General features: G+C 45.6%; 1 protein-coding gene across 6 annotated transcripts in view; it reads left to right on the forward strand.

Annotated features, from left to right (window-relative positions):
* Window positions 1-13,812, forward strand: part of ADAMTS9 (ADAM metallopeptidase with thrombospondin type 1 motif 9) — a 163,193-nt gene that overhangs the window by 139,380 nt on the left and 10,001 nt on the right. For all 6 annotated transcript variants that reach the window (XM_044253222.1, XM_044253227.1, XM_044253228.1 and 3 more), the window contains 2 exons: window positions 407-498; window positions 5,311-5,415. In XM_044253222.1, the coding sequence (XP_044109157.1) occupies window positions 407-498; window positions 5,311-5,415 (197 nt within the window). The remainder of the gene's footprint in view (window positions 1-406; window positions 499-5,310; window positions 5,416-13,812) is intronic.

A 13,812-nucleotide genomic window follows, 5' to 3' on the forward strand; every position in this document is an offset into this window, starting at 1 on the left:
GTTGGAAATGTTCTTGTGGCTTATTTCCTCCTGTCCTTTAAGCCTGAGAAGCGGTGTTCAGGACAACCGAGGACACTACATTTAAAGCAGGTAATTCACATATGTAGGTATAGGAGAACCGATTCCAAAGTCATCTTAAACCCCCCTTTTTGGCCTCCCTACTGTGAAGAGATTGTGCAGATAAAGCCCAGGGAATGAGGCTCTTGGAACCACAGATATAATGGGGAAAAAGCAAGTGCCCATCTGGATTCATTTGCTCACTAATGATACTTTGGATTTTTTTTCCCTCTCCTCCTCCCTCTTACTCTTTCTCTTGCTACATGCCTTCCCTTCTGCCTCCCTGTGACCATCCTGTCCCTTCTGTACCTTTTTGTCCTTCTCCTCTCCCTTTCTCCAAAACGCACAGCCACTGACTTACAGTTTGCCAGGACGAGCGAAGGGCACCCTGTCCCTTTTGCCACAGCTGGGGACTGCTACAGTGCCGCCAAGTGCCCGCAGGTACGTGCTGGGGGCTCCCCTGACCAGGGACCCACATCCCGCCCTGCCCCCAGGGACCCTTGGCTGTGTTGGCTGCTGGGAGTGCAGAGAGATACCCTGGGTATCTCTGGAGGATTATATATATACAGGATTATATATATTACAGGATTATAGCTCCTGTAATTCCTAGTGTTTCCCAAGGAACCGATCAGAGCTACACCCCCAAACTTCTGCATTCAGCAAAATCATAGTAGTAATCAGCACCTATCAGTACCTATCACAGTAGTTTAAAAAAAAAAAAAAAAGAAGAAGAAGTAAGCGAGAGGCCGGATGGCAGGGGTCTTGCTTAAACAAATGATGACAGTTAATGACATGAATATTACCCAGTCAGTGGCGTGCTGCTTTGTTCCCTAACTGGCTCTTGAAAATGAAAAGCCTGGTTTGTAGCCTTTGCCCAGTTCCAAGGTGTAAATAGTCTCCTTCCCCACCCCCATCCGACCCCACTCCAGTAACTGATTTCAAGCCGGTGGTGATGTCACTAAATGGAGCTCACAGGCCAGGGTCAGCCATTAAGAATTCTCAACATTGCATGATACAGAAAAATTCTTATCACTACCTCAGATGTATAAAATGTATTGTAATTCAGGCAAAGAAGTGCAAACTTATCATCGCCTACTGGATTCCCTCCTCAGTAGAGCCACTGAACGGCCGGGGCATTGCCCAACTATACTTCCACGCTTTCTTGCCTCTTTAGAGGCCTGGTGAGTTTTAACTTGCCTTTTGAAACATGCTGGCATTATAATCAGCCCACTGCCAAATTGGCAAAGCAGGCACCAATCGTTGCAAGAAGCTTCTGCCCTGAGAAGGGATAAGGAATTGGGTGATCATGGGCAGGAGAACTTGGCCCCTGTTCTTGCTCTGGTTCTTGCTATGGGGTCTTCACAAGGCTGTTGCTAAACTGTGGGTCAGGAATTTCCCACTTTGCCGACAGGCCTTCAAAAGTCTGGCGACTGGGACTGGGAGATGCATTTGGAATCCCAGGCACTGCCTCCCCAGGATGGATTTACGCCCAACCACAGAGACCATCCAAAGACAAACACAACTGAATTTTCTTTTAACGAAGTGTTTTCTCAGCCCCCAGCTTCAGAAAGCAATGCTAAACATTTTAGAGAAGTGAAAAGGAAGCTCTCAGGGAGAAAAAAAATAAACAAAGGGCATAATGGTAAAAGGGGGCCTCTCCTCTATTACCCAGGAATTGAAAACTTTTGAAGTGCTGTTTCTTTAGAGCAGCTGATGACTTCAAACACCCCATTGGTATGGGTTAGCATTTTAACAGCTAATACAGGAGCCCTGTCCTGCCTCTTTCAAAAGTCGGAGGATTTTCTTGCTTCTCTGTGCGCATCTTTGGGGGAAGTTTAAGTAAATGAAAGGTAATTTGCATTCATTTATTTTCATAATTCAGAGACAAATGAACTTATTGATTTGCTAACTCCAGCCCCCAAGCAGTTGCTAAATGAGAAAACCCAAAGGCTAGTGAGAAGCTAATTTGTATTTTTCTTAGCCCAATCTTCAAACCACATCGGGCATTTTGAGAATTCAAGCCGTGAGTGTTGCAGATCGGTTTTCTGGGGAAAGGTCTGTGCGAGGTGCTTTGGGGCAGACAGCTCTTCCCGGGACCTAATGATTGCACACAAGTCAGAGTAGAGGGTCGTTCTGCTTGCCACTCTGCTTCTTCCTCCCCGTGCACAATGTTGCTTTGGGGATCTGTGTAGCAGTAAGAGCTGGTTTGCCATGAGCCCCCAACTCAAAATGCAGCCAGAATGTGGTTTTCTATTCTGATCACTGGGGATGTGGCATTATCGTGGTTGATGCCAGTATTGGTCTCATTTATTGAGGGTTTCCTAGATTGTAGGCTTGGCCCAGCATTTCTAAGTCACGGTAGCATATAATCCCCACAGCAACTTGTGAGAAGCACCCCCCTCCTTACAGATGAGAAAATTGAGCCACCAAAAGGTTGGGTAGCTTGCCCCAACACAGCTGGTGCTCACTAGAGGCCGGACTGGATCTCAAGTGTGTTTGAGTGCAAACCCATACTGGCTGACGTGTCCGCCTAACATGGCTTGCACGAAAGACTTTGCAGCCTTCCCTTCTGTCCCAACAAAGAGCAAAATCTCTGTTTGTCTCAGGCACATCTTCTGCAAATCTCTCTGGACCCTCTGGCGTGCGCATAACTCTGAATTACTTTTATTCTCTTAAATGACCAACAGGAGGTAGTAGCTATCCTTCTAGGGCCTTCTACCCCCTGCAGAAGAGGGGCAAAGATGTATGGCCTGGAGCTAAGAGGACAGTAAGTCTTTACTTCTTGGTGGCTCCCAACTTAAGGTGGTCCTTATCAGCAGAAGATGGAGGTCCTAGGGATGGTGGGAAGAAAGTGAGGAGGAAGACCTCCTGTTCCGTGAGGTGTATGGCCTGCGCTGAGACAACAGGTCTAGCTAGCTGTGCATGTGGCGTGAGCTCAGATCCTGGACCCGAGGGCAACTGGGGGTGTTCTTGGGCTAGAAGCCAGGTCAGCAGCCTGGACCTTCCAAGAACCCTGAGGTGGAAGTCGATGCAGTCTACCTTCTCCTGCAGGGTGGGAGTAGGGGGGCTGTCAGCATGGGAGGCAGGATGGGGATGGGGAGAGAGGGATCCTGGGCAGTGATATGGGCTGGACATTATGAACGAGTGTGAATACCCCCCTCAAGGCAGGTAGCAGAGTGAGATGAAGAGGTGGCCCAGTGGGACAGGGAGGGGCTGGTGCCACTCGGAGAGGCCCATGTCTGGGGAGGCCCGGCAAGGACAGCTTTGTGCTTCCACGTGGCCGCAATCGTGGACCCCTGTTGAGGCTCCCTGACAGAGCCGCTGCTGGCATATGTAGAGTACGGTCATAAAATAATTTCCAGAGTGTTTCTAAGATACCACCTACTCTCTGCCAGTTAGGTTTTAGGTGCATTACACCTTATAATTCCCTCCTATTTGCAGGTTAGATGTTACTAACCCATTTTACAGATGGACTCAGGAAAGGGAAACTGTTCACCCCAGGTCACGTTAAAAATAGAGGAGTCTGGGTCCTAGGAAAAATTCATCCTCAACACAAGAGTTTCTCAGCCTCAGCACTATTGATGTTTGGGGCTGGGTCATTCTCAGTTGTGGGGACTGTGCTGTGCGCTGCAGGACATTTAGCAAGACACACACACAACCTGCCCGTTAGGACAACCAAAAATATCGCTAGATATTGCGGATATCTGGGGGCAAGATCGTCCCCTGTTGAGAGCCACTAAGTTAGACCAGACTAATCCGCCACATCACTTCTGTGAGTTGGAGTCTTATCTGTCCCCATGTTATAGACGTGGAATCTAAGCTGTCAAAGGGGTTTCTAAACTCTGCTAAACTCTGTAAATATGAACGATACTAATAATGGAAAAGAAACCCGCGGAGTATGCCTAGTCCGGGTCGTCAGAGGACAAGCCAGGGTGGATATTTATTAAGAATCTACCAAGTGCCTGGTCATGTGTTAGAACCATTACTGATCGAAATAAAGCAATACCAAGGCCCTCCCCTCTCTAAGCTCACTGTTCTACTGGAGGCAGACAACCAACACAAAAAACAGAGGCTACCGGTATTTTTGTTTATCTCCTGGGTACCAGCTATGTGCTGCTTGGTTAATTTCACTTAATCCTCCCTGCAGTACTCTGAGGCAGGTACTGTTATTACCTTCCATGTTACAGATGGACAAACCGAGTTCTGAGATACTGAAAACAAAACAAGACAAAACAAAACAAAACAAAAAAATCTCTGTACCAGATTTCCTCCCCCGGGGAGGAAAGAGCCGAGTTTTTACTCTGGGAGTCTCCATCTCACGGCCCTCCTCCCCCTGCCTTTAGTAAAGACTGCTTTGACAGAGTACGGGATTGGACAAGGTTCAGAGAGGGAGTGAGGAAGCGTTCACCGTGAGCCTGTTGGTGCAGAACATTTTAAATTCTGAAAATACTCCTTGTGGGGCAGGAAGCCTGGACAAATGATGTCAAGTGCTTTTGTGGAGTCATTTTTTTAAAGCGAGAAACAGATAGATGGGGAAAGCAAGAAAGAAGCTCTACTGCAGCGGCTCCTAAGAAATGAGCCTGGAAACCCTGAGCTGGCCTCCCCCCCACCGCCCCTTTTTGAAAGGAATCCTGGAGCTGGTTGGAATCCGGGATCTGGGCGTGGAAGTGGAAGCTCGGCGGCAAGCCGTGTAGAATGGGTCGCGCGCGCCCTCTGCTGGCGGTTCCGAAGAACGCGCCTCTCCTTTGAAGTCCCGCCCCGCTGCGCTTAGTACGCAGAGAGCTCCGCCACGGCAGGGAGCTGCATGCAGCCCAGGAAGCTTTGGCAGCAAGATCTTGTTAGAAAAATTACACTGTGGCATTTTGTTCCTGAAGGAATTTGATAATTGTAAGCAACATCAGGATTGCTGTGTTAGGGAGGCAGAATGGTGCTGGTTGAGAGCAAGGCCTTTGAAGTCCGGAAAATGTGAGTTGGACTCTCACTGTATCCTGCAGAAGTTAATCACCTCCGCTGGGCCTCAGTTTCCCCTTCTGTGAAGAGAACCCCTTCATAGTGCTCTTAGGAGGATGCATGAGATGATGCATGTAAAGTGCCGGGCCCAGACCTCCTCCCCTCCTTCCAAAAAAAAACCCTCATTAATTAGTGGCTATCGTAATTGATTAATGTCCTCCTTCCCAAGTTCCCTTTTATTGTGTAGACTTTGCTCAGGACATCACGTGGACTAAAATCTCTTACATTGGCCATTTCTTCCAGGGTCGTTTTAGCATCAACCTATATGGAACCGGCCTGTCTTTAACCGAATCAGCCAGATGGATATCACAAGGGAATTACGCTGTCTCCGACATTAAGAAGTCCCCGGTAAGGTTACCTAGTGGCTTCGGATGGGTTTTGTTTTCTCTTTCCTTCTTCTGTGTTCGTCTGTTGTGGTGGTGCTAAAGGAACGAATGTGCTTTCGCATTTCCTCAAACCGTTATGCGAAGTGTCGGGGTGAGAATGTAGGAAATAAATTGAAGGTGAAGCATGGATAAGTGAGTGTATCAGAAAGAGCCTTGCTTCCCTTCTGGTGAATTCTTCCCTGAGTCGCAAACCTGTGAACCATCCAGATAATTAGAGGATGCTTAACCAGGAAGCTGAAAGCAGGAAGAAACCTTTTAAGAGTGTGTGGCTCAGACCCTTTGAGTTAGCCAACATGAGATTCCTTCTGTGAACTTAAAGAAAAAGATGTTTCTTCTTGTTTTGAGAAAACCCGAAATACAAAAGGGACTCGAAGAAAGGGATAGCTTACCAGGTGATTTTTCTAAAGAGTTAGGGAAACACTCAGGGGTTCCACACTAACCAGCTTTTCAGCTCTGAAATCTTGCTGCTTGTGGTCCAAACAGAGCACCAGCATCCCCGGAGGCTCATTGCAAAGGCAGTTTCTGGGGCCCCAGAGCTTCTCAGGCAGGATCTGCCGCTGAACAAGGTCGCCAGGTAGATCATTAGCACAGCACAGCTTGAGAAGCACTGGTCTCTGCAACTGTGTCTCAGCGCTGTTTCTTAGAATCACCTGAGAAAGCTTAAAATGCATGTTCCCCACCCCCACCCACCCCCCACCCCCGCCCCAGCCTGACTCACCAAATGGGAACCTCAGAGGCAGGGTTAGAATTTTAAACTCCCTGGACGATTCTCTTGTAGGGCCAGGGCAGAAATTGCTGCCTGTTCATCAACCTTCCCTCAGAACTTCTGAGGACCTGGGATAAGAACCTGACCTGTGGACAAATGGGAAATTTACCAGAGTATGACCCATGGTCCCAAGCCCTTCTTCAACCAAGACCCCCGGGGGTCTCCTTAGAAGTGTGGGAGGGGAGGAAAAAAAGAGGATGAGGACTGGAAAAGCAGGTACCGTTCCAAAGTAGGGCTGCCAGCTCAAATGCAGGATACCCAGGTAAATTGGAACTTGAAATAAACAAGCACCATTTTTTTTTAAACTGTAAGCTTGTCTTAAACATTGCATGGGATATATTTCTTCTAAAAAAAAATATTTCTTTGAAATTTACGTCTGACTTGGTGTCCTGTATTTTTATTAGCTAAACCTTATCAAAATCGGAATATAAAAATGAAATTCAAGCTGCTTCCCCCAGGAAGAAACAGCCACTTGCGACTTCCCCGGGAAATCCCAGAGTTTCCCATGCCCATTTTTTTAGCTGCCAGGGATAAATAGAAAAAAACTATCTTACTCCCCTTTTTTTCTCTAAGCCAATCAGCCCCTCATATCTAATTCACTAACTGGCCATTTTGATTGCTCATAAATCATTAAATGTTTTCCTTTGCACTGAAAGGAGTAAAGGTAGCTGACCACACACGTGCTTTATAGTGGGTGCTCCCAAATTATAATGTTCTTCCCCCGCCACTACCCCTCAGGGTCCATATATTATGGAGCATTCACTCAGAGGAACAGAAAACTTAACTGTCCAAAATGGTCAGGCATGAGGCATGATTCCGTAGGAAACCATCCTTGTAAACTATGTAACATAAGTTTCAGTCCTGTTAGCCCATGATCAACATGGCTCTTTTCATCCAGAAACTAAAAATTATTACGGCAGAGAGCGCCACCTGCTGGAGAGAGTGGTCTCCATCCTGCAAAGATCTGTTGGCCCGTTTCCAAGCTTGGGAGGGAAGTTAGCCTTTGCTGCAAGGAGTCGGTGTGACAGTTGTCTGGCAGCATTTTTCCTTTATTTTTTTTTTTTTTAATCTTGGTATTATATGACAGCTCAGAGAGCCTGAGCTTAAAACTAATCTCCAGGGTCTGTCCAGCACTCTTTATGAATCCCGGGAGCCAGGTCAGAGTCATCCATAGCCTTTGGCAGCCCTGAAAAATGTCAAACCAGTGTTCCCCTAAATCAGTGGTTCTGGAACCCGAGTGTGTATCTGCAGGGCACAGCCAGCCTCAGGCGCCTGAGGGTCTCAGGTCATGACCTCCACGGTGGTGAGTTCGAACCCACATCCAGCTCTGCACTGGGTGTGCAGCCCGCTTGGGATTCTCTCTCTCCCTTTCCTTCTGCCCCTCCCTCCCAAAACAAATGAAGGAAAACCACAGCCAGCCTCAGGAGGGTCTCAAAAGGTACATTTCCAACAATTTCCTGGGTAGTGCTGATGTCCCTGGTCTAGGATCACATTTTGAGGACCACTGACCAGTTAAATCAACCCCAAATCCTTCTCTTCAAAGTTGGACCTTTTAATTTCCCTGAATAACCAGTATTCCGTGTAATGGAACACAGTTTGCCAAACTGGATAAGGTCCTGCTCTCACCATTACCTGCCACCGTGTCCCCAAGGCACTGAGGCCTTGGTCCTCTGTGGCTAGCCAGTCCTCTCCTATCCAAATGGCCCTGCTCTGATTTGGCCTCAAATCATCACTCCTTACTTTTTTTCCCTTTTCTACTGGAAGCTACAAGGAAAAGGGCATAGTGAAAATCTCAATTCTCCAAACCTGGTTGGCAATAAAATGTTTTCCCCAAGCAGAACTGTGGGGAAACTCTAATCATAACCAGGAGAAAATTGAATTGCCAGAACCACTATCTCATCATCAGGAGGAAGAACCAGTAAAAATAAGTCTCATTGTCAGGTTCCCTGGGGCTCCCCAGGTGTCCTGGAAAGATACTTCTCCTATTTTTAAATAATATGAATGATTACTTTTATGATTAAAATAGCAACACTTACTGGGCAAATGGCATGCATTAAACCCCATTTTTCCCAGATTTCTCATCCTATCCGGAAAGGGAATTTTAGAAGGTGGGTGAGGGTAAGCCCATGATGTCGCTTTGGCCCAGGGATCCCAGGCCCGAGTGCCCGCGGGCAGCCCCTGGTGCTGAAATGAGAGCTCCCGGTGGCTGCAGAGAACAGAGGTTCAGCTCGCAGATCCCCCAAGTAGGGTTGCCTGTTCCCTCACTTACTAGCTCTTGAGCAAGGGGGGGTGGGGTGGGGAGTGGTTTCATCATCTATAAAATGAGGATCATCGTTGGGTTCTTCTAAGGCCTACAGGAAATAGGGTCCAAAAGTTGTCCTGATGTTCCGTGGCAAACAGCATGCCCACAATAGGTGTTAGCTCTCAGTGTTATCCCGCTTCCCTGCCCTGAGGCTTGCAGTAAGGTTTTAGAAGTTGGCCAAGGTGACAGAGGAAATAGGCTTGCTTGAGATGGAAAAGTGGAAGGACAGGGAACGGTAGCCTGAGTGGGGGCGGAGTCTGGACCTGGCTGGCACCCAGAGCACCCTGGACTTTCTATCCCTGTGGCCCCCCAGCCCAGCTGAGAATGAGGCTGGTGGGACACCCCCTCGGCCTAGGGGTGCTTTACCTTCCCCTGCTGTGCTCAGGAACTCGTGAGTTTCTACTCTGCTTGTGGGTGAGGGACAGACGGAAAGGGGAGCATGCCCTGGATGTGAGACAGGGGAGACCATGCTGAAACACCAAGCGAGCTCTTCTGCCAGGAACATTCCACGCACCCTCAACTCAAGAACGCGCCCAGGATATGAAAGGGCCCTTAGCCCCATCCACAGGTCCTGCGTAGCTACATGACCCATTTTCCAAGCTGTTCTCCGACCCTCTGTCTGGGAGGAAGTTCTGGAACAGTCTTGAGAGCCGAGGGAGTGAGGGGGAGGTTCACTTCAGGCCACATGGAAGAGGCACCCCCCGAGTCTCTGTGCTACTTTGCATGGCTGGGGAAGTTGTGGGGTCCACAAGGAGCGAGGGGCCCATGTTTCTGAGGCCTGGCTGCCTGGCCCGAGGCCCCAACCACATTCCTTGTTCTGGGAGAAGTGTTGAAGATTGAGGAATTGCTTTGAAATTAAAAATGAACTCTGTATTGTCATAGAGGAGATGGACTCAATTTATATCTTTTAGCTCATTCACAACCAGTGGAGTTAAGGTAACATGAGATAAAGGTGGGGTGGGGGGCGGGGTGCATGTGTATACATGGGACCGAATCGGTTCTCATTCAGCTACCGTGGGCTGCCTCCTTATGAAAATCCAGCTATCCACAAGTATAAAAATCATACTATAGGCCAGTAGAGAAAAACTACATTTTACAGATGTGTGTTTTTTTTCTTCCCCTAGAAGTTCGATGTTTAAATATATTCTTTTTTTTTTTTTTAAGACTTTATTTATTTGAGAGTGAGAGAGTGAGAGAGAGAGAGAGCACAAGAGCGGGGTGAGGGCAGACAGAGAAGCAGACCTGAGCAGGGAGCCCAGTGTCAGACTCCATCCTGGGACTCCAGGATCATGATATGAGCTGAAGGCAAATGCTTAGCCAACTGAGCCGTCCAAGCATCCAGTGTTTAAATATATTCTAAATGTGAGGCAGTGGGGGCACCTGGGTGGCTCAGTCATTTGTTGTCTGCCTTCAGCTCGGGTCATGATCCCAGGGTCCTGGGATGGAGCCCCGCATCGGGCTCCCTGCTCAGCCGGAAGCTGGCTTCTCCTCCCTCTCCCACTCCCCTTCCTCATGTTCCCTCTCTCACTGTGTCTCTGTCAAATAAATAAATGAAATCTTTAAAAAATAATAACAATAAAAATAAATTAAATAAATGTTAGGCACTGTATATATTCACATCTATGTGACTCTCTGTATACATATATGTATATATCGATCAATCAATCGATAATCTCCTGTGTTTTTTGGGCAGCTCACCACCAGCACACTCCAAAGAAATATACATAAACACACCTCAAACAAAGATGTGCTGACTTTTCTAAATCACATGAGCCTACTTCCCCTATTTATATTGACTGAGAAAACCAGAAAATACGGTGAAAAGTATGAAATATAAACTATTCATAATGGAACAGATAGTTACTCATTTTAATTATATGTAATAGCTCAAACCAAGCTAGGAAAATATTCATTTGAAAGAGCTTTTTAGAGGGCTTGCTCTAATGAAGAAATAAAAATGATTTATAATTAGTGTTTCATTGTATGTGAGTGGGTACTACTAAGATGCTGGGAAATATACCTTTTTCTCTAAAATAGGCACTGTTTCCATGACAATTGTGTCTATGCTAATCATTTTCTTAGTGGGCTTTTTTTTTCTTTGTACTCTCTAGTAAAAATGATGAGTTTTCGCTCAGACTTTATCTAAATCACATTAACAGAGTCCCAATTAGTGAAATAGCAGGAACGTTGCAAAGCCATTATCAGCAACTTTATACTTACCCAGACTTTTCCTCATCTCCATGAGAGCAGACTATGATGGAGATTCACACATAAAAACTTTTATGATAATAATAGCTAATATTTTTTGAGCACGTACATTTGGCCAAGTAGTCTACTAAGTATTTTATGTACGTTCTTGCATTTACACCAAACCTTTGAAGTGAGACAAATATTATCCCCATTTTACAGATGCGCCAGGAAATCAAGACATAGAGAGTTTGTTTTAAAATGCAGTACAGGCCAGTCAGTCTGACCCTGGTTCTGTGCACTGCTGGGGCATGAGAGAGTGTGGATAAAGCATGAGCTTGGATGAGACAGAAGACATTCCAGCACATTAGGATTCTCCAGGCCTGCAGACCAGGGCTTCAGCCTGTGGAGAAGGTTCCTAGCTAGAATCTTCTAGAAGGTAGAAGGCTGGAGCTAGCTAGAAGGATGATCTGGCATCAGATCTGGTTGGTGGTGTCAGACCGGCTCCAGAACTAATATGAACCCCTAAATGCAGGACCAGTTAGGGTCTTAGAAATCAGTCTTCCATCTCAATAACATTCATAATCAAGGGGAAATGAATTTTTCAAAGAGAAACTATTTTGTTCTCTTTATTTGTTAAATTGGCAAAGCTTGCTTGCTTGCTTGCTTTTTAAATGAGATGATCCATTATTTGCAAGAGACTTTTGGAGCTTGGCCATAGGAAGCAAATCTTCACAACCTTGACCCAGTTCTGGGAATGTAGCCCAAAGATATCCTGGAATGCAGGCACAAATAGGGTTCATCACAATGTTGCTCCCAACAGTGGAAAATGTGAAACATCTAAGATGCCAAACATTGTGCAGGAATGGAGGGGTGGAGGGTAGCTAATATGACATGGTAAATTTACACAGTGAGCTACACTGTTACAATTAAGGAGTTCTCCTATGCATGGTCAAGTGTTAGGGAATGAATTAGCCAAGCAGTCTGAATTGCAGGTCAAAACAAAGTGCGTACATCAGCTTCAGCCTCCTATTCACTCATTTATTCATTCATTTAACAAATGTGCATTTAGTATCACTCTGAGCCATACACTGTTGGGTCCTGGAGACCTAGGAATTGAAAAAGACATTGGCCTTACCCTCACAGGGCTTACAATGTAGCAGGAAGACAGATATAAAGAAAGAATTACCCCGCTTTGCCTGACGCTGTGTGGCAGGAAACTGGGGAAGGAAGGTGTCTGAGAGGCAGTGGTCCTTGGGCTAGGTTCTGAAAAATTTAACAGTCAAAAGGTGGGGTGACCCAGTGTCCACCGAGGGGAGAGGGACACAGAAGAGGGTTCCAATTACAGGGAACGGCATCGTATGTGCAAAGGCCCTGTGTGATAAAAGGCATGTCAGAAGAGCAGTCCAGAGAAATGCAGAAGTCTGGGGTGGGGTAGAGGGAAGGGATGGTATCTGGAGAGTCAGAATATGAATCTGGAGGGGCAGGAAAGAGTAGACTGGAGGGCCAGCAAACTTCGTCTGCGAAAAACTGCATAATTTATGCTTATTTATAAACATTTTATACTTTGCCAGCCAGGAGGCAAAATCAATAATATTATGTATTTATATGACAAGAGTGGAAAGAAATTTGTATAAAATTTTTATGGATGGAGTTTTAAAAATAATAATGGAGTTCAATTTTTTTTTGCCATACATTTTTACCAATGAGAAGAATGGAATATTCTGAATGGATAATACTTTGCTGAATTAGCTGAATATTTTGCTTACTTCTCTATTATCAAAATTGGTTATGTGTTTCTTAATGCTGGTCAGAGATGGGATTTTCTGTATTTCATCTTTATAAATGTTTTTGAAATGATACAAAAAATATATAGTCCACAACTGATACAGTCCACAACCATATAATTCTCATGGAGCATATTCATGGCTTGGCAAGCATTTCTAGAATTCTGTTAGATTTTTCTCTTGGTATTTGCCCTCCAGCATATCATTACATCGCAGATTAGGTACTTGCTATGAAGGTAAGATGGAAGCTTTGTTACATGGATTTTGAAGTATGATATTTTATTTGCACTTATATCAAAGTCCAAAAGATGCTGCTGGAATGGCAGCTCAGGCTCAGAAAATATATCCACAGAAATTTATGTGGCATGACATGTAGCTTCTTGTTTTAACTTTCAGTAGAATGGAAAGTACAGAAAGCAGCCTAATATTACCTCTGATTGGAACAATGTTAATTGCCATTACAGTGACTTTACCACAGTGTAAATTGGGCCTGGTAAGTAGACGTCTGGCCTTGAAATTGAAGTTCAGTTCACTAGGAAATATTGTCAAGTCGCTAGCAAAAGCTAATGTCCAAAGCCAGTGAGTGTCCAAGGGCAGTGACGGAAAGCAGTTCTCATTCAGAAACCTTTAAACCTTTAAATGTGAGCTCAAATGTTCACAGTAACATTACTCAGTTATCAAACTGCTGGATGGTGGCAGGAGTCAGGGTGTTCAACTTCTAGTTCTGACAAAAAGTTTATAAAACTGATGATGAATAAGTTCCCAAGAGCAAAAGATGTTCATCCTTGATACTGCCGGTTCCATGATGCCTGATAGATTCTTATATTTTGCATAGAGTGCCTACTGAGGGTTAATACAGTGAGTAATTACAGGCTTCAAACATCTTACATTTTTTGAAGATTTTATTAATTAATTAATTAAATTATTTGAGAGCGAGAGAGAGTGCACATAGAGGTAGAAGGAGAGGGAGAAGCAGACTCCCCGCTGAGCAGGGACCCTGATGTGGGGCTCCCTCCCAGGACTCTGAGATCATGGCCTGAGCTGAAGGCAGACACTTAGCTGACTGAGCCACCCAGCTGCCCCAGTATCTTATATTTTTATGAGCTTTGTAAATTTGGCCAACTAACTCTTTCTCTGCTTTTACATATTTTTAAAATTATGTTATATTAGTTGCCATACAGTACATCATTTGTTTTTTTTTTCCAAAGATTTTATTTATTTATTTATTTGACAGAGAGACACAGCAAGAGAGGGAACACAAGCAGGAGAAGTGGGAGAGGGAGAAGCAGGCTTCCCACTGAGCAGGGAGCCCAATGC

The sequence above is a fragment of the Neovison vison genome, chromosome 6 (assembly GCF_020171115.1).
Source record: "Neovison vison isolate M4711 chromosome 6, ASM_NN_V1, whole genome shotgun sequence".
Classification (NCBI taxonomy): Eukaryota; Metazoa; Chordata; class Mammalia; order Carnivora; family Mustelidae; genus Neogale; species Neogale vison.